Source organism: Hyperolius riggenbachi, chromosome 2 (assembly GCF_040937935.1).
Source record: "Hyperolius riggenbachi isolate aHypRig1 chromosome 2, aHypRig1.pri, whole genome shotgun sequence".
NCBI classification, from domain to species: Eukaryota; Metazoa; Chordata; class Amphibia; order Anura; family Hyperoliidae; genus Hyperolius; species Hyperolius riggenbachi.
In genome coordinates, this window is record NC_090647.1 from 141,197,265 (window position 1) to 141,218,316 (window position 21,052).

General features: G+C 43.5%; 1 protein-coding gene across 5 annotated transcripts in view; it reads left to right on the top strand.

The window, feature by feature from the left end:
* The window catches only part of BAZ2A (bromodomain adjacent to zinc finger domain 2A), a 112,197-nt gene that overhangs the window by 70,593 nt on the left and 20,552 nt on the right, over nucleotides 1–21,052 (top strand). For all 5 annotated transcript variants that reach the window (XM_068267560.1, XM_068267565.1, XM_068267562.1 and 2 more), the window contains 11 exons: nucleotides 63–123; nucleotides 1,584–1,692; nucleotides 1,920–2,024; nucleotides 4,181–4,388; nucleotides 4,554–4,615; nucleotides 8,450–8,494; nucleotides 14,847–15,146; nucleotides 15,240–15,494; nucleotides 15,593–15,807; nucleotides 17,766–17,840; nucleotides 19,476–19,632. In XM_068267560.1, the coding sequence (XP_068123661.1) occupies nucleotides 63–123; nucleotides 1,584–1,692; nucleotides 1,920–2,024; nucleotides 4,181–4,388; nucleotides 4,554–4,615; nucleotides 8,450–8,494; nucleotides 14,847–15,146; nucleotides 15,240–15,494; nucleotides 15,593–15,807; nucleotides 17,766–17,840; nucleotides 19,476–19,632 (1,592 nt within the window). The remainder of the gene's footprint in view (nucleotides 1–62; nucleotides 124–1,583; nucleotides 1,693–1,919; nucleotides 2,025–4,180; nucleotides 4,389–4,553; nucleotides 4,616–8,449; nucleotides 8,495–14,846; nucleotides 15,147–15,239; nucleotides 15,495–15,592; nucleotides 15,808–17,765; nucleotides 17,841–19,475; nucleotides 19,633–21,052) is intronic.

Consider the following 21,052-nt stretch of genomic DNA (forward strand, 5'->3'; position numbering starts at 1 on the left):
ATGTTTTCTGGAAATCTAATGCATTATCTTTCCACCTCATAACTCTGCACATTACTCTTCAGGGACCCCGGGTCGTAGGAGGATTGCTTCCCCAGAAGAGGTGCGTCAGCCTCTGCTGCATGGGTAAGTTATTGCACTCGTTTTTCTTGCACAGTGAGGGACACCATTGAGTGTGTATGCTTTGCCTTTCATAGGTAAGTGCTAATGAAGGCTTGTTCTAGCACTGTGGGTACAGCTCCATTCTGGGCTTTAGGCCTGATTAAAACAAGGGAGAGTAACAAATGCTGTCATGTTTTTCTTGCTGTGTCCCTTTTCAAGAGACAATTTTTTTTTTTTTGTCCAATTTTTTGAATTGCAGTTATTTGGGCAGAAAGTGAAGTAAAATCACTTTACCTCACAATCTGCCTTATGTGTGCTTTCTATAGTAGATTTTTTTGCTTCCAAACCTTTTCATTAGTGAATTTAATACAGTAGAAACATACAAAGCAAATGGTTACCCAATAAATAGTTGAAAATAATAACTCTAGTGTGATACAAGTGATGTACACCTTGGAGTCTTAGGGCGTGTTTCCACGGAAACTGCTGCGAATCCACAGAGTTTCCCCGCAGGCGAATAGTGCAGGGAAACTCTGCCATAGGGTGCAATGGTAACGCCGGCCGAATCGCTACCGCTAGCGATTCTGCCGGCTTTTCCATCCGAATCGGCGCGGATCCCATAGCCGTGCATGGCAAGGCTGATGGGATTTGCCTGCTTTCCCCGCAGACCCGGAAGAGCCGGTGCGTATCTCGCAGACGCACGCCGCTCAAGTGAAAACGCGCCCTTAATGTTTGAATGAAATTAAAAATACACCCTTCATTTCTACTGGTGTTTTATCAGATTTTCTGAAGCAGTAAACAAGTCTGACATAAGAAGCGCAAAGATTTCGTGACTGATAACTTGATAATATTGTTTTCTATGGGGGATACACTTTAACTTTTCCCCCACTGTTTGTTTTTGTTTCTTTAGTTACAAATCTTGCTAGTCAAACCAGGACATAGAGCTCTAAACAAATGTTAATTTTTTTATTGTTTTAATAATTTCTTGACTAAGTTGCACCGCCCACACTAAGCCACCGCCCACAGGTGCTTCAGGGTCTGTGCATATATAGTTTTTGGTTAGTATATAGAATCTCCCAGGAATAATAAATTGTCTCTCCAGTCAGCGGAACAGGCTAAACTGATCCCTTGGAACAGAGCATTGTGAACAGATCTTATTGATTCACAGGATCCAGTCCCTTATGGTCCGCTAATCAAACAATTTTTTTATGCCAAAGTGAACCGAGCCTAACTTCATTGGAATTGCTTTCTCATGCAACATTATTTATTCTTTTCTAGCTTGTGTGCATTTTTTCTCTCACCTCTTCCCTGAGCAATCCCCAGGTTATAAGTACAATGGTAGCTTGCAGTTAACCTGATGCCTTGAAATAATTGGAAGTCGTGTAAACATGGAGGATTTAACTGTTACATGTTAATATATTAATATGAAATATGCATTTTGGGGTATGTTTGTGAATTTACATGGATGCACCTGACACTTTCTGCAGGTGGAAACGAGAAGTCCGCATTAGGAAGGGCCACCATCGCTGGCAGGGAGAAACCTGGTACTACGCTCCTTGTGGCAAAAGAATGAAACAGTTTCCCGAGGTCATTAAGGTAAATGTTGCATTTCACAGGTTTCTTTGTCTCTGTATAGTACTAAATCATTGTAAACATAGTTTATGTGATTGGGCCTGTGCTATCTTACGACCTGCCTGTATTGTTTTAGGAGTGTCTGCTTTCCTAGTCACAGTTGGAATAAAAGCTGTAAGAGAGTGGGGAGTGCATTATGTTTCATGCTACTAAACATTGTTATACCATCTTTCTGTGCTGCTGCCGTGTAGTACCTGTCTAAGAATAATACTGATCCCCGCGTCCGCAGAGAGCACTTCAGCTTCAGTCCTCGGATGCCTGTAGGAGACTTCTATGAGGAACGCCCAAGCACAGATGTAAGTCACTCTGGATTTCAAGATCTTCGTTTTCCTCTTAATGCCTTTTTTTTCATGAAAACTGAACCTGTACAAGTCGTGATCCTAATATCTGTGATTTCTGAGTTTCTGTAGCACATCACTGGATGGGGATGGTAGGTAGTGATTACTGTATATATTTGCGGTCCCTTTGCATTGTTGTATTTGGAATAGGAAAACTTGATTTAAAGTGAGTGTGAAATGAGAGGAATTCAGAGGACAGCCACTTCCCTTCACGGTTTATAAATGCCATTAACCTGCCTGCAGATCTGTTGGATAGTTACACCTGCAAGTAGCAGTGTAAAAAGTAAGTCCGCAATGATGACTTTACGCTGTTCCAGAATATGTTGACGCTTTTTAAATCAATAATGTGATAAAATATAATTCTACTTGTAAGGTACTCCAGCCATGTTTTTGTGAATGGTTTTAATGAAGTGCATGAAGGATGTACAAAAATGATGAGGCTCTAGTCTCCTGGCTCATAGCTCAGCCTGTTGCACATATTTCCCCAGGAGCTCGCTGCACTTCCACCCTCTGTGTGGCAATGCCCATATTGTCTGATGAAACCAGTCAGATTTTACAAACCTCACTCCCTTTCAGATGCATGTCAGGCATTTGTTGTATGGATATAAAAGAGAAAACCGAGAGCCCAATATGGTGCAGTATGTTAAGATAATTGATCAAATGGTTAAGTGAGAACAATTATACTCACAAACGTGGGTTACCACACAGGCAACCACTGTATAAGCAGGTGAGGAGATTTGGCCTGTCCTCACTCAGGGCTAAGAAGTCGCTCTCTGTAGAAAAGAATCAAGATAGGGGGTAGCACTCCCCTCCACCAGGAGTGGACACAGTGTATTTGAATGTGGAACAGAGGTGCCAGCAGGATAAAAATTCATAAAACCTTTAAAAATGCTTGGAGGAAGTGGTGGGCTTGCCTCCCAAAAGCAGACAAGAGATCCTGTTTTCATATAAATTAACAGATTTATTATACGGTACCCCAAACTAGAACAGTACTAATGACATTCAAAAAATAAAAGTACTTGAGTAATATGTCATTTTAAGGAAAGTTTCTTATTAGAGGATATGTGTGCATAGAGTTCCACATTCAAATAATTTGTTGTATGGAAGTCATGGTCTTCAACTTATTAAAGTTGATGGATTTTCTCGCTAATTGGTAAGGGGGAGGGGGACCTTAGGAATATCCATTGCATTATCATCCGCCCACCTTCCAAAGGGAACCAGACGACCCACTTTCGTGTTTTCATAATCTTTCATTTTTTTTGTCAGTCACTGCTATGCAGTAGGCTCCTGGGTAATGCTCTGGTTGGTCCAATGCTCACGTGCTTCATAGAGGGCAACCTTCAATATGCATCCTTTTAATTAACTGGTATTGCCCTGCCACTTACATGGTTTTAATACTAGCTTTGGTCTAATGCATTTCTGTGTGGACCATGTATATTAGGTTGTGTGTGAGAACGGACATAATCGCAAAACTGACAGTGTACGGCTCCTATTTTATTTATAGGAACCGTTCACACTTGTCAGCCTGCAACAAATCCATTGGATCAGTTACGGTAAGCAGGCTGCATTTCTGTGCTGTCCGTGATCATCCCGGGCAGGTGGATGTGTTCCCAGTATATCCTATGAAGGTAAAGCCTCTCCCCCTGGCTACAGCTGGACTGCAGGAAACCATCAGAGCAGACAGTACACGTCCCCACGTGGTCTGATGGCAGATGGGAAACCGAGCCTCAAACAGTCATATTAAAATCTGGAGGTGTGCAGCCAGCATTGGGTACCTAGGCTTGGGATCCACTACTGGCACTCTGCGGGAAATCACAAAGTACCCGCGATTTTTCAGAATTGCGGAAGTGCCGCAATTTCAGCACGATTCATAGAGCGATTGCGCGATTTGGCTACTGCAGCCACAGATGGGATCGCATCCAAAATGCGGCAAAGCCATAAAGCTTCATGTGTGCCTTGAGAGGGCATTGTAACGTTATTGTAAGTGGGAATGAGATAAGGATTGGAGTCCATTGAATTCCGTGTAATGGTAAAAGTAACAGCTGATACATGTGAGATTTGCACAGCATTCTTTGTAACGGAGTGGTAATGAGTTCTGGTTTTATCTCTTCCAGGGTCCGCAGTGGATCTTGCTGAACTCTGAGGAGATCCCCTCCCGTATCTTGGCTATCACAGGAAAGAGGGGCCGGCCTCGTAATTTAGAAAAAGCTAAAGCCAGGGAGAATAAAGTAAAGCGGGGCAGAGGGCGACCCCCAAAAGTGAAGATGATAGACCTACTGAACAAAGCTGATGCTAAACTCCTGAGGAAGCTGGAAAACCAAGGTACTCAGCCATTACAAGAGTATGTAGCATGTTCTTTAGACAGTATGTAGAATACTTTGGGTCAAAATATTAGTTTAGCTACCCATTACATACCGTATGTGTTTTTGGACTATAAATCCCTCTTTTTTTTCCTGATCTTTCTTGATGATCTGTTTATTACTACAGATATTCTCAGTGATGTAGAAAAAGTTCAGCTAAGTAAGCTGAGGAAGAAGATGAGAAGAAAGGTTAGTCTTGTAAATTTTTTTTTTTTTTTTTTTTTTTTTTTACTGTGAACAAGTAGCTTCCATTTAATCTCCTGAGTTTGTTTTAGAAATCGTGAATAACTAAACATGAAGATGCCAGACTGACTACATATTTATATGCAGAATATGAGCCTTCCCACAATCAGCTGCTTGTTCATAATAATTACTAGTGTGCTGAAGTACAGTATATGGCCATTCAAGAGAGTGGGCACAGTTGAATGACAGTAAGGTCGGCCATGCACTGTGAGAAAGCAGCCCGACAAACAATCCATTTCCAGTCGTAGAGCTACAATCATTTTTCCATCTTGTGCTACTCAAATTTGCTTAAACTGCTGCTTCCATTAGCTTGGTACTCGTCAATGCCATAAAGAATGGTTGCCTTAAAGGAAACCTAAACCAAGAAGTTGCCATATTTATTTCCGTTAAAACAATGCTGGCCTGCTGATCCTCTGCCTTTAATACTTTGAAGTGCACCAGAGATGACGCACCCTCTTGTATTTACCATATATATCAGTGGGAACATTAGAGAAAACACCTACCCTGCTCTCTGCTTCATCCTTCACTGCTCAGCCTGCTTGTTACCAGCCCTGATAAAATCCCCGACTAAGCATTCAGTCTGGCTTTGCTCAGGAATCATTATAGCTGAGTCTGTCTTCTCTGATGTCTTTTCAAGCCCAAGCCTGCCCCCTTCTGGCTCTGCTATAATTCCTGAGCAAAGCCAGACTGAATGCTTAGTCAGGGATTTTATCAGGGCTGGTAACAAGCAGGCTGAGCAGTGAAGGATGAAGCAGAGCAGGTGTTTTCTCTAACATGCACACACGCAAATCGGGTAGTCTGACTGGATTAGCTGCATTCTTGTTTCAGGTGTGTGATTCAGACATGATTGCAGCCAAAGATCAACAGGACAGCCAGGCAACTGGTATTGCTTAAAAGGAAATAAATATGGAAGCCTTGCTTTAGGTTCCCTTAAGTGAATGAGAAAAAAGTGAGTATAACTTACCTGGGGCTTCTACTGGCCCTCCATAGACGTCCTGTGCTCGCACTCGAACAAAATGATCCCCTGGTCCCCTGTCAGGGCTTGCTTCTGGTATTTGCGACTTTAATGTCCCAAGCCACTGCGCGCATCCTCCCTCCTGCAGAAGTCGCCAGGAGCTTTCTGCGCAGGAAGCTCCTGAGCGATGTCAGCGGTAGCGAGTATGCACAGGGCCGCGCAGGTGCAGTGGCTTGCAACATTAAAGTTGCAAATACCGGAAGCAAGTCACGGCGAGGGACCAGGGGAATGTTTTTTTTTCCTGGTGCGGTCACAGGGCGTCTACAGGGGGCGGTAGGAGCCCCAGGTAAGTTATACTCACTATTTTTCCCCATTACAGTATTCCTTTATAGTAGTACATATTACTGCACCACCTGATGAATTGGGCGCCATTTTTATACCGATAAGTAAAATATTGATATTCTGTTTTGCATTTTGATCTGCTTTATGCAAATTGGAGAATCCCTTTGATGGTGTCTTGTTTATATGTGTCTTGTAAACACATTGACACATGTTTATGTTTCCTGATGCAATGCGTTTTTTTTTTTTTTTAAATTATTATTATTATTACGTTCGGTACATTTTAATGGGAGATTTCAAGCATTACAAAGATCACAGAGGACAGGGGAAATTTCATGTGTGCTCTGAACAGGGCTGTGGAGTCGGAGTTGTGGAGTCGGAGTCGGGGCAATTTTGGGTGCCTGGAGTCTGAGTCTGAGTCGGGAAAAAATGCACTGACTCCGACTCCTAACGAATTAAAACTGTAATTAAAATAGAAAATAAGATAAAATGTTCTATTTCTCAGATAATAGTCATCATAAATAATTTATACATACAGTAATAGCTGTGCTTAGTCCACAAAAATGAAATAAACCAATCAAAATTAGTTACATGTTCATACTTCAATAAAGCAGTCCCCGTATTTTTAAAGTCAGATATACACATCTGATTTTGACTGTATATATGATGTGTACACAGGAATCTCTTATATATACGAAATATTATCTATGCTGTAAGTATAAAGCCTGATGTGTAGCCGTGTCACTAATAGAGATGGTCAATGAGATGGAAATAATTCTGTGTTGATGCTGATTTATGCAAATATGTGCACTCTCTTTGCTCATGAAATCAAATAATTTGATATGTTGTTAAAATGTGGTTTGGTGACTACGAATTAAATGGTACCTGAGAAGGATGAAAAGAAAAGTTTTATACATACCTGGGGCTTCCTCCAGCCCCTTCAGGCTAATCAGTCCCTTGCTGTCCTCCTCCGCCACCTGGATCTTCTGCTATGAGTCCTGGTAATTCAGCCAGTCAGCGCAGTCCAGCCGCATGCCGCTTCCACAGCCAGGAGCGGTCTGCACCTGCGCAACAGTGCTGCGCAGGTGTAGTACGCTCTCGGCGGCGGAGTGTGTGCATGCGCACTACTCCAGACTGGCTCAAGTACCTGGACTCATAGCAGAAGATCCAGGTGGCAGAGGAGGACAGCGAGGGACTGATTAGCCTGAAGGGGGCTAGAGGAAGCCCCAGGTATGTATAAAACTTTAATTTCATCTGTCTCAGGTTTGCTTTGTTACACAGTAGTACTATACTCTACATATGCACTCTCCACAGAGCTGCAGGGAATCCACTGAGAATGTTGTGCACATTGAACACAGAGGTGTTGTCTATCACCCATAAACCTGGTTCAGATTGTGCATGAAGAATGTGTAAGAGGAAGAATCTCCTTATTCCCCTGCAAAGTACCTGCACATCACTCTTACATGTACCCACAGTTACGTTGCCTAGGGCCTGATAGATGTTCTTTGGTCCGCTCTGTACCTTCTACAAGTACTCTTACCAAGGACTAGTTTTAGTCTATGACTAAAGGGAATAAATATGGCAGTCTCCATATCCTTCTCACTTCAGTTGTCTTTTAAAATTCCTAAGCGTTGGCAGTTAAGAGACGAATTTCATGTTACATACTTTCAATCAACAAGATTGTAATATGCAAATTAGAGGAGGAGGAGTCTGAGTCGGTGGAATCCTAAACTGAGGAGTCGGAGTCGGTGGATTTTTGTACCGACTCCACAGCCCTGGCTCTGAATTTGCCAGTGAAAGCAAAGTCTCTCTCACAGAAGGACAAAATGAACAGTTTCTGCCACTACAAAATAGTATTAGTGAGTACAAATATAAAAAATTTTTGGCACAATAAATAGAGGTAGTTCCCGGTTAACAAAAAAATATGGGTTATGTAGGTACATTCTTAACCTGAATCTGTCCATAAGTAAAAACACTGTGCCATCTCTGTCCTCTGTACATCTTACATCTCCAGTGTCTGCCTCTGTGTCACCTCTGTTCCCCTGTGCCTTCAGTGTCCCCCTCTGTGCCTCCTCTGCCTTATTACTGCGTCACCTCTGTCCACCTGTGCCCTCCGTGTTCCACAGCAAAATGTCAAGTTTAAAAAAAAATTCAAAGAAAAATGGTATTTAATCTATTTTTTCTAAACTTATAGAAAAAAAATTCCCACAGAATCAAATTTCACATTTTTGTGTTTGTAAGTCGGGTGTTTTTGAGTCGGGGTCTACCTGTATATTTTCAGTGCCAGATTGTTGGAAAACTGAATTCCATTTGAAAGAGAGAGTACCAGCCTTACAGCTTGGAAACTGGCATTCTTAGGAGATCAGAATGGCATCCATTTTTATTCAATTCTAGAATTACTGTAAAGGAACCGGCATCATTTAACATAAATTATTCTATTTGGTTTATATTGCGTGCTTAACTAAAATTAAGTGTTTATTTTAAAGGCCAGAAATCAGGAAGCTAAACAGGAGGCTGCAAGGAAGCTTAAAGTAAGTAACTAGTTACCAGCAATCATAAAATCCTCTGCAAAATGAAATCTAAATTCTAATACCATTGCTCACAGTACAAGACCTAATTTCAGTGTAAGGACGGTGGCTGGAAGCTTGCTCATTGTCTGTGAAGGAGGTCAGGGCAGCTCTGAGGGGGGTATGACTTGTGTGGGAGCTAACCTCTGACTGGCGAGCGTCATTGTTATCTGCCTGACATCTCAGGTGACCATATACCACAGCAGCTTTTGGTTTTATTATATCTAAATGAAATCAGCTTTTGAAAAAATGTTTTCTAGCTTAATTGTATTGCGCTTAGGGCTGCTTCACACTACAAGAGCTTTTCCTAAGTGCTTATGATTTTAAAAGCTCTTGCGAATGTAGTGATGTGTGTGATCTCACTTGAGGGATGTGATTGTATAAAAATCACCCATAGCATTGCATTAGCAAGAGCTTTTCAAATTACAAGCGCTGGTAGTGTGAACAAGCCCTACATTTACCTGGAGTGCTTACGCTGCCCCTGCACCTGTGTAACACACTGTTATTGAAATAATTGGAAAATACCTTTTATTTCTTTCCAACGTCCCTCAGGATGGCCTCAATATGAGAGATTCCGTGCCCCTCCCCCTAAGGAAACACAAGCCAATTAAAAAATACTATAAATAGCTCCACCTCTTCCCCCTATCCTCAGTTTTTTGTGTTTCCCGGTCCACCCGGGAGCATAAGCCAATGTCTGCGACAGAATTTTGTTATTTTTTAGCATGGCCTGGTGGTTCTGGTGGGAGCCAGGTTCCCCTGTATTTCCCCCTGTGTGGTCTCTTACCGGGTTAAGGAGCTCGGGAGGAGGCTCAGATGGCGGCTGGTGCACGGAGAAAGCAGCGTCTGAGGCGGCGGTTAATGCGGAGCCGATGCGGCGGCCATAACGGCGAGATGGAGGCGTACGGCAAATTTGGATCTCGCGCGGAGTCAGAACATACGTCAGGCGTACATGCGTCTATGGAGACGCGTAGGTCATGCGCACTTACGTCGGGAGATGACGCTGTTCCGGTGGAAGTACTGTGTCTTCTGTGTTTCTTCCGCCTCGTGGACTCGGCGTCCGGATGTGTACGGAGGCAGAGGCCAGCTGCAGGTAATTTAACTTTTACTGATTGCCTGACAGAGGGCGGAGGAAGTTTTTACTTAACAGACTCAGGGTCTGTGTGCAATCGGACACTCTGTTTGTGCTGAATCTGGGAGATGGAGCAGCCCGGTTCTCCTGCAGATTCAATATTACCTGCTGCAGTGCAAAGCGCCCAGAGCAATGCTCTTGCCTCAGGACAGGTATTATATGGTTGTTGACTTGAGTATATGTGTGTTTCTAACAAGGGATTCAACTAAAACTCTTTTTCTCTGGTATTTTTTCAGAAAAATACAGAGAAAGGAAGCAGCTCATCCAGATCCAGACCTAAGGGGGAGGTGATGGAGGAGCAAGAGGGGACCAGTGTGGATACTAAAAAGAGGGATAAGAGATCGGATAGTAGCTCTGCTAAATCTACTCGTCCTGCTAAGTGTATAGAAAAATCCAGAAGATGTGATGTATGTGATGTAAAGTTATCCACGACTTGGAAAAAGTCAATTTGTCAGAAATGTGAAACCCCTGTAAAGTCTGATACTAATGTGGTTCAGGATCTGGTCTCTATGATTAGAGAAGAATTATGTACTACTTTCAAGGCCTTTCGTACCGCTATGGCTGATCCGGTGCAAAAGAGCCAAGTTATGAGTAGTCAAGTTTCCCAGCCTGAGGTTGCTTTGGAGGAAGGTGAAGCCTCAGATCAGGATTCAATGGAGGAAGGAGAGCAAAGAGATAGTCCTTTACTGAAGGAAGAACCCTCTACTTCTAAAGGGTCAAAATATCTTTTCTCTGCAGAAGATACTCCTGAGTTGTTAAGAGCTATATATGAAAATGAGGGGATCCAAGTGTCGGAACCTGTATTGTCTGCTCAGGATAAAATATATAAGGGGCTAAAGGGTCAGCCTTGCAGATCCTTCCCAGTGCATTCCTCCCTGAAAGAAATTATTTCTGACCAGTGGAAGGAACCGGAACGTAGGGCTTTCATACCAAGTTCTTTTAAGCGTCGGTTTCCTTTTTCTGAATCCGATGAAGCAGTTTGGGTCAAATGTCCCAAGATTGATGCTGCGATATCTCAGTATTCAAAAGATTCTGACCTATCTTTTGAGGATTCTGGGTTACTCAAAGACCCAATGGACAAAAAGTCGGATGTGCTTAGTAAAAGAACTTGGGAGGCAGCTACGTTCTGTTTCAAGCCAGAGGTCTCCTCCGTTTGTGTGGCACGTAATCTATTATCTTGGGTAGAAGCGGTTGAGGAGGATCTCATTAAAGGAGTTCCACATGAGCATATTTTGCTTTCTATCCCTTTGATTTTGAAGGCAGTAGCTTTCCTGGCAGATGCAGCAGCAGAAGCTCTGAGGTATTTTGCCAGGGCGGCTGCCTTGGCTAATGCTACTAGACGATCTATTTGGTTAAAAACCTGGGAGGGAGACATCACGTCAAAGCAGAGACTTTGTGCGATGCCCTTCGAAGGTGATCTACTTTTTGGTAAAGATTTAGAATCGGTGTTAACCAGATCAGTAGATAAAGGTAAAAGACTTCCTGACAAAAAGAAGAAAGTGGTTAATAAGAAGTTTTTTCGTGCAAAAACAAATTATTTCGCCAGAGGAAGAGGTAGAGGGGCTCAGTCTGGAATTAGAGGCAGATGGGCTTTTTCTAGAGGAAGAGGTAGGGGTTCATCGGCCTTCAATAAGCCAGGAAATCCCAAAACTTCTGAAGATAAATGACTATCAGATACAGGTAGGGGGCAGACTGCAGTATTTTGTTCAGAACTGGTGTCGGGTCACCGACAACCGTTTCATTTTGAAACTCATAGAAGACGGTTATCGTCTAGAGTTTCAAGGTTTGCCCCCAGTCAGAAAATATATTACAAATCTTCCAAGGGTTCGCAGCAAAGCAGATTTTTTGTGGAGGGCTGTGGCAAAACTAGTTTCTCAGAAGGTAGTTTGCAGAGTTCCTCCAGAACAGATGAACAGGGGTTTTTATTCCCATGTGTTTCTAGTACAGAAACCATCGGGAGATCAGAGAGTAATTCTGAACCTCAAGGAGTTAAACCCCTTTGTCAAGGAAAAGAAATTTCGTATGGAAAATATTTATTCAGTGAGGAATGTGCTGATGAAGGGTATGTTTTTGGCATCAATAGATCTCAAAGATGCTTACCTGCACTTGCCAATAAATCCGGGTCATCAAAAGTTTTTGAGGTTTGCCATTCAAAAGGGAAGTGCGGTTGCCCATTACCAGTTCAGGGCTCTTCCCTTTGGTCTGACATCAGCCCCAAGAATTTTCACAAAGGTAATTGCGGAAATGATCCAATTTCTGCATTTACAGAATGTGAATGTGATACCTTATTTGGACGACTTCCTGATCATCAACTTGAACAAAGACCAGTTGAAAAGGGACTGTTTTCTGTGTCTGCAGACGATGCAATCTCTAGGCTGGTTAATAAACACAGAAAAATCGAATCTGACCCCATCAAGAAGTATGAAGTTTCTAGGCTTCATGATAGACACGGACAAAGAGGTTATTTCTCTAACGCAGGAGAAGAGATCAAAGTTAGTGATCTCGGTAGAAAGGGTTCAGGGGTCAGAATCTTACAGAGGAGCATTTTGAGGAACTGGGACAAGACACAGGATTCTCTGGATCACAGGATATTGATAACCAGAGAAGTGAAGATTTCACTAGATTGGTGGAGGAGTTCAGAGACTCTTTCCAAAGGAAGGAAATGGAGACAAAACGACCCAGTAAGAGTTACAACAGATGCCAGTGCCTGGGGTTGGGGTGCTCATTGTGCTCAACTACAAGCCCAGGGAAAATGGTCCACAGAGATCTCGAGGAGATCATCGAATTTCAGAGAACTATTAGCAGTAAAGAATGCCTTGCTAATTTTCCAGGACAGGATTTTTCAAAAGGAGGTGGTAATTTTTTCAGACAATATGGTGGTGATATCGTACCTCAACAAGCAGGGAGGAACGAGGTCAGAGAGTTTATTAAACCTGTCACTAGAGATCATGGAATGGTCAGAAAAGTATATAGTCTCATTAACAGCAGTGCACATCAAAGGAGAATTGAATGTGTGGGCAGATACCCTGAGTCGTCAGTTAATTCTGGAGAGCGAGTGGGAGCTAAATCCGCGTATTTTCAATATGCTGGTAGAGAAATGGGGTCAACCAATCCTAGACCTATTTGCTACAGCTCAGAATGCAAAGACCAGAGACTTTTGCTCTATACAGACAGGAACCCAGTCGAACCGAAATCTCAGTCCACTGGGGGGAGGGACTGATGTATGCATTCTCTCCTTTCAGGCTAATCCAGAGAGTTCTGTGCAAAGTGGTAAGAGACAAAGCCCAGATGATATTAGTGGTACCTTTTTGGCCAAAAAGATGTTGGTTTCCACAGTTAGTAAACTTGGCTATGGAAGATCCATTCAAGATACCAGTGTCTCGGGACATTGTGATACAGGGGAAGGCTGTTCATCCAGATCCTCACTGGTTACAACTTTCAGCCTGGATCCTGAAAGGGTCCTGTTAAGAAAGAAAGGGTGTTCGGAAAAGGTGATTGACATTCTTTTGAAAAGTAGAAAGCCTGTCACCAGGAGAATATACTTTCGGGTTTGGAAGACTTTTTTAGCATGGAGAAAGGCTACAAGTAAAGGAGAAGATGTACCTGATGTGTTGGACTTTTTACAAAGAGGCGTGGATCTTAAGTTGGCTCCAGGTACATTAAAAGTTCAAGTGGCGGCTTTATCAGTTTTTCTGGATAAACAGTTTGCTAGGGAGCCTCTTATCATGAGATTTTTGAAAGTAATCAAAATGGGAAGATGGGTGCCAGAGAAGATTATGCCAGCTTGGGATCTACCATTAGTACTACAGGCATTAATTAAAGATCCTTTTGAGCCGTTGGAAAGAATATCAATACATTTGTTAACTTTAAAGGTGGTTTTTCTAGTGGCAATTACATCTGCAAGAAGAGTTGGAGATCTTCAGGCACTATCAGTGAAGGATCCATTAATGACTGTTTTAGATGATAGGATAATTCTTAGGCCTGATCCAGCATATCTTCCTAAAGTGAATTCATCGTATCATCGTTCCCAGGAAATTGTCCTACCTTCTTTTTGTGATAATCCAAAAAATTCAAAGGAAAATGATTGGCACTGTCTTGATGTAAGAAGAGCGATTCTGACATACCTGACTAAGGTGAAACAATTCAGAAGATCGAGTCATTTGTTTGTGTTATTTGCAGGCCCAAATAAAGGATTACAGGCTTCAAAATCAACTATTTCCCGTTGGATTAGAGAAGCAATTGTTATGGCATACAAAAGCAATGGCAAAGCACTCCCTGAAAGATTGACTGCTCATTCCACAAGATCATTATCTACGTCCTGGGCTGAAAGAGCAGGCGCATCCTTGGAACAAATCTGTAAGGCAGCAACTTGGGTGTCTCCAAATACCTTCATTAAGCACTACAGAGTGGACGTTTTATCAAATCAGGATCAAACGTTCGGTAGGAAAGTGCTTCAGGCAGTGGTCCCACCCTAGAGGTAAGCAGTTTCTCGCTTGTCTCTCATATTGAGGCCATCCTGAGGGACGTTGGAAAGAAAAACCTTGTTACTCTTACCGTTAACGGTATTTCTTCCAGTCCCTCAGGATGGCCTGGGTTTCCCGCCCTATTGGGAAAGCGTAAGTATGAAAGTGTATATTACTAGTGGTCTTTATATGTATATGCATGTTTTTGGCTTTAGTAAATTTTTTAGACTTGGTTATTTAGAGGGTGTTTCTCTTACATTAAACTGAGGATAGGGGGAAGAGGTGGAGCTATTTATAGTATTTTTTAATTGGCTTGTGTTTCCTTAGGGGGAGGGGCACGGAATCTCTCATATTGAGGCCATCCTGAGGGACTGGAAGAAATACCGTTAACGGTAAGAGTAACAAGGTTTTTCAGGCTTTCTTCATGTGGCCTTGTGCCCTGCACAATACTCCACTTTGTGAGCAGCTCTCCAGGCAGATTTGGGGGACTTGCTTCCATTTAAAGCAAACTGAGCACCAGGGAAATTTTTTTAAGTGAATCTGAATGGAGGGAGGGGGAGGTGCCTGCTCCTGTACTCTCTGTACTCGCATCCACAGACTTCATCCCACAGCACACATTCAGTGGGCGCAGTGGCTTTAACCGCAGAGAGAAGCTGGTGCAGTGGCTTTAACTCCTGTTCAACCTTTTTTTTCCCCCTTTTTTAATCCTTGTTGTATTGCTTAGTTAAGGGAAAAGCGAGAGCGAGAAAAAGAAGAAAAGAAAAAGGAGGAGCAGCAGAAGATAAGGGAGGCTGAGCTGCTTGCAGAGAAGAAGGCAAAAGAAGCCGAGCGGAATGCTCAGAAAAGAAAAACCAGGAGAAGACGAAGGCAAAAAGCTCCAGCTGCTGCTCCAGCCCCTGTGGTTCACAAGCCAGACAGGAAGCAGCTTGCACAACAACGTCGCCTGGAGGAGCGCAAGCGTCAACAGTTTATGTTGGAAGAGCTGAAAAAACCCACAGAAGATATGTGTTTACCTGAACATCAGGTAATTGTAGCTCATAGGCCTAATTTTGCAACCTAGTCTGCACATCTCGTCAGGAGCTGAAAATGTTTGATTGTGTGTATTTTTATTGTTAAGCCGTTGCCAGATTTTCCACCTGTCCCAGGACTTGTATTGCCCAGCTGTGCCTTTTCTGATTGCCTGACGACTGTGGAATTTCTTCATGCATACGGGAAAGTGTTTGGACTAAACGATGCAAAGGACGTACCAAGCCTGTATACTCTGCAGGAGGGGCTCTTCAATGTAGGTGACAGCTTGGGGGAGGTGCAAGACCTGTTGGTGAAGCTGTTGCGGGCTGCACTGTTTGACCCTGGACTTCCAGCATACTGTCAGGTATCTACACACAGCAACTTATGCCTTTTTTTTTTTTACGGCTTGGGTAAGAGACCAATGACTTACTCTCTTTTTTTTTTTTTTTTTCCTCCCTCAAGTCTTTAAAAATATTAGGTGAAAAGGTTACTGAAATTGGCCTGACCAGGGAAAATGTTTCTGAAGCATTGCGGATCTTCCTTGAGGCGTATGGAGGGGACATAGATCTGTGTGAGAGTCTCCGCACTCATCCATTCCAAGCCCACCCTCCTCACATCAAGGCTTCCATACTCGCTTTTATTGTCAATGAGCTTAATGCCAGCAATCGCATTATCAGGTAAAATGTCTCAATAACTCTGGTTATTTCCTCTGATTGAACAGGTTTTCTTCTCTTCGTTGATGCCATACACTTAGGAAGTATTAAGTACCCTCTTTTTCCCACTTGATACATATTAAACTACTAAACTGCATACCAAACTAAGCTCTTGGCCCTGCTCTTTCTCTCTGAAAGTTTCACTGATACTTTATTTCCCAGAGCGATTTATTTAATATTGTGCATTTATATACACTGCTGCAAAAAAATGGAACACAAAAATAAGACATCCTTGATATGAATGAATTAAATATTCTTATTAAATACTTCATTCTTTACATAGTTGAATGTGCTGACAACAAAATCTCACAAAAATGATTAATGGAAATCAAATTCCTCAACTCATGGAGGTCTATATTTGGAGTCACACTCAAAATTAAAGTGGAAATAAACAGTGGGCCAGTCCATAGCATCAATGCCTTCGTCTTGCAGGAACTGCTGACACACTCCAGCCACATGAGGTCTAGCATTGTCTTGCATTAGGAGGAAAGCAGGGTCAACTGCACCAGTATATGGTCTCACATGGGGTCTGAGGATCTCATCTCGGTACCTAATGGCAGTCTGGCTACCTCTGGGGAGCACATGGAGGACTGTGCGGCCCCCCAAAGAAATACCACACCGTTACTGACCCACTGCCAAACCATGCTGTAGGATGTTGCAGGCAGCAGAACGTTCTCCACAGAGTCTCCAGACTCTGTTACGTCTGTCAAATGTGCTCAGTGTGAACCTGCTTTCATCTGTGAACAGCACGGCGCCAGTGGAGAATTTCCCAATCTTGGTGTTCTCTGGCACATGCCAAACATCCTGCACGGTGTTGGGCTGTAAGCACAACCCTCACCTGTGGACGTCTGGCCCTCATGGAGTCTGTTTCTGATTGTTTGAGCAGGCGCACATGCACATTTGTGGTACGCTGGAGGTCATTTTGCAGGGCTCTGGCAGTGCTCCTCCTGTTCCTCCTTGCACAAAGGCGGAAGTAGAAGTCCTGCTGCCTGTAATTTCCACTTGTTGTCTATTCCATTTGCACAACAGCAGCATGTGAAATGGATTGTCAATCAGTGTTGCTACCTAAATGGACAGTTTGATTTCATAGATGTGATTGACTTGGAGTTACATTGTGTTGTTTAACCTCCCTGGCGGTTAATTTTTTTTTGCCAAATTGGCAAAAATCCTTTTTTAAAAAAAAAAAATTTTTGTTTCATGTAAAGCTACCAGAGTGGTAGCTACATGAAACACCACTAGAGGGCGCATGTGTCCCTCTAGTGCGATCGTCGCCGGCATCTATAGCAAACAGGGGAACGCGTATATAACGCGTTCCCCTGTTTGGCTTCTCCTGTCGCCATGGCGACGATCGGGATGACGTCATGGACGTCAGCCGACGTCCTGACGTCAGGCACACCCGATCCAGCCCATAGCGCTGCCCGGAACTTATTGGTCCGGGCAGCGCAGGGCTCTGGCGGGGGGGGGGGGCCCTCTTTCGCCGCTGCGTGCGGCCTATCGCCGCAGAGCAGCGGCGATCAAGCTGTGCGCGCAGCTAGCAAAGTGCTGGCTGCGCGCACAGCACTTTACAGCATAAAAATCGCCCCACCAGGGGCTGAGATCTCCCCCTGCGCGGCAGGGGGGTTAAGTGTTCCCTATATTTTTGTTGAGCAGTGTAGTTCTGACATTTCTTGCAGAACTGTACTGAACAGCGTACAGGTAGTCCCCGGTTAATGAACGAGATAGGTACTGTAGGTTCTTTCTTAACCTGAATTTGTATGCAAGTTGGAACACTATTCTAATCTCTGTCCCCTGTTCCTCCTCCGTGCTCCCCTTTGCTTCCAGTGTGCCACTTCTGTTTCCCTCTCTCACCCTCTGGGCCACCTTCCATGGAATGTAATGCAAAATGTTAATGTTGACATACCATATATTTTGTTTTTTTACAGTGAAATTGACAAAACTTTGGAGTGCATGTCCAACTATCGAAAAAATAAGTGGATAATTGAGGGGAAACTTCGAAGGTAACGTCATACTGTCATTTGTATTTATTTCACAGCTATAAAAATTTTTTTAGATTACTTTGAGTAAATGTATTTTCAAGCATAGGTGCACATTTTAATCCAGTATTCTTCCATTTGGATTAATAGTGGATAACTTTCCTCTTCCTATATTACTTATCTAGCCTTTGCTAAAGCATGTAGTAACACCTACTGTTTAACCATTTAACGACCGCCTAACGCCGATAGGCGTCAGCAGGTCGCAAGTGGTTTCCCATGGAAGCGGCCTTTCCATGTCAATTCACGGAGGGTGTCTCCGTGAACAGCCTGCGAGCCTCTGATCGTGGCTCGCAGGATAAATGTAAACACACGGGGAAGAAATCCCCACTGTTTACATCATACGGCGCTGCTGCGCAGCAGCGCCGTAAAGGAGATCGGCGATCCCCGGCCTCTGATTGGCTGGGGATCGCCGCAGTCTGATAGACTGAAGCCTATTAGAGGCGATGCAGGACGGATCTCCATCCTGCACCGCCCAGGGGAAGGAGGGGAGGGAAGGACAGGGAGGCCGAATAACGCTGCAGAGGAGCGGGCTTTGAGGAGCCCCCCCCCCCCCCCCCGCAAGGCGAAAATAGCCAGCGGCGATCAGCAGGACATCCCCCTACTGGGGAAAAAAGGGGAGAAATCTGATCGCCCTGGCTGATTCCTGATCTGTGCTGTGGGATGGAGAGCCCACGCAGCACAGATCTGGGAGAAATGGCCTGGTCCTTAAGTGGTTAAAGAAGAACTCCACCACTATTCAGTAAGGTGGGTGGAGGTGATTTCAGGTAGGTGTTCCCTTCATATCTGTCCAGCAGCAGTCACTGCAGCAACTTGCTTGAAGAGACAGTACTGATGGCTACACCAATACAATTCTGAGTTTCATTGTCTGTTCAATCAACTCAGGACTATTATAGGAGTCCATAGTCATTTGTCCAGCTAGACCTGCCAGAAACTGCAACTTGGAAGTTCTTATGCCCTCATATTTGCTGGGGAACCATTTTTTTGTCAAGTTAATGACAGCCACTGGTCAGATATGTAGAAAATGCATTCTTACACTCACCTGCTGAATAGGGGTTAGTGGGGTAGTTCAGCGAGATTCACTTTTTTCCCCCTGCGCTTGGAAGTATTTCTCACATTGTACTGGAAAGGCAAGTCGTCTGTAGCTGCAAGGACCAAATGATGAGGCGTTAGGCTCCACCTCTGACTATATATGTAAAGCGCTCAGTGTTATAGATTTTTCTGATTGGTTAGATTTTTTGACTGTCTCAATGTAAGCTCACGTCTGTTAATATTTTACCCAATTATGAAAAAAAATATTGAAAACTGGAATAATTGCTTGGGTCTATAAATCAAGAAGTTGCCAAGCTATCCTATACCATTCAATCTTCTGAAAAGTTGTGCAGAAGTTTCCACCACTCCCAATCCAGTTTTATCGAAAAAAAACTAGGTGAATTAAATTTTTCTGTACAACCGATCCTTTTTATTGAATTCTTAAAATTGTGATCTTTTTATTGTATCGTGTGTGGCTACACACGATACAATAAAAATAAATTACAGTAATGTAAATATTTACATGATAATAGTACATTTTACTTTGAGCTGATGATCCTCTCCCTTCAGGCTGAAGTTTGCCTTGAGTAAGAAGGCGGGTGCACAAGCATGTCAGATCAGTAGTCCAGAAGAGAGTGTAAAGAAGCAGAGCACACATGGCACTGAGGAAGATGAAGATCTAGCAGAGGACAAGCCTGGTGTGCTGAAGACCTCTGCGGATGAAGGAGTAAGTCATGGGTCTGGTTTTCCTCAATAAAGCATGTTCATACTTGATCATGTTTGGAAAGTTGTTTGCTTCAACAAAACTGATGCTTGTGTTTATGCGCTTACCTTCTGGCTCTTTTCACCTATTAAAATAGCAGCACTGCTCAAACAATCTTCATATTTGATGCAACTGTTCCAAAGAAATTACCTTTGGAAAATACAATTGAATGACCTAGATAACAAAACCTGGAACGGCTGGAGCAGTCACCTGATTCTACTCTCCTCCTCACTTTGTTCCTTCTTGTGGAGCATAGGGAAGAGATGGGCAGGGTCAGCTCTGCTCTTAGGGAAAGAGTAAAGTTTCTACACCAGTTGGGACCGTCTCTGGTGAGAATATAGTGTGTGTACAGTGGCTCCCTGATCCCCTCAATATATATATTGCGGACCATTTTCAATTAGGCCCCGTTCACATTACAAACGCGGATGGCCACGCATGCGGAACGCAACGCATGCAAACGCACGCCATCCGCGTTTGTGTGCGTTGCGTGGCTGATCCCATCACTGAAAAGTGAATGGGACAGCCACGCGTTTTTACAAAAAATGCGTGCAGCATGCGTTCCCGGACCGCACAGGTTCGGAACGCATGCAGTGTGAACATCAGACATTGCAGTCTATGCAATGTCTGATGTCGTGCGTGTCGGCCACCTGCACGCGTTTCCAAAAACGCGGCTGGAAGCGCGTGCAGTGTGAACGGGGCCTACGTCCAGTTCATGGTTTGTCTTACTTTCACTATTATTCCCTTTTATAGATGTCTTAGTAAATCTATGGAGTTGCTTTATGAAATCAGCAAATAAAGATAGCCATGCTCATCTGCTGGGACTTAACTAAAGTAAATAAAAAAAGATGAGGGCTGTGGTCAATTTACATGCAACAATCATTAAAGGGGAGCGGTGGCAAAAATGAGGCTATTAGGGTAACCTGGCAAGATGTAGCTAATATTAGGAGCTTCAGTTACTTTTTTTTTATGTGGGCTTGAAAGGTTTTGTTGAGAACATATGCAGAGATGCAGCCCGTCGTCTTCTCTAGGTAGGTGACGCACTCACCCTTCTCAGTGCTATTACAACTGATTTATGCTCTGCTTTCTCTATTCTCAAGCTGTATGGGATATGTAGACTGATCAGGGAGTGCTGGGGAATATCATAGCACTGGACGCAGAAGGAACCAAGTAATTTATCTTGCTATTTGTTTATCTACGATCTTCCACAGCACTCGCTGACCCCCTGCAGCAGAGTCAGCAGAGGGGGGGGGGGGGGGGACAGGCAATGATCACTACATATGTTGTCTAAAACCTCTCAAGCAGACACTTAAAAATACTAAGTATTTGATGCTCCTAATATTAGGTATATACTAACAGAGTTATCCCACTTGACTAATTTTTGCCA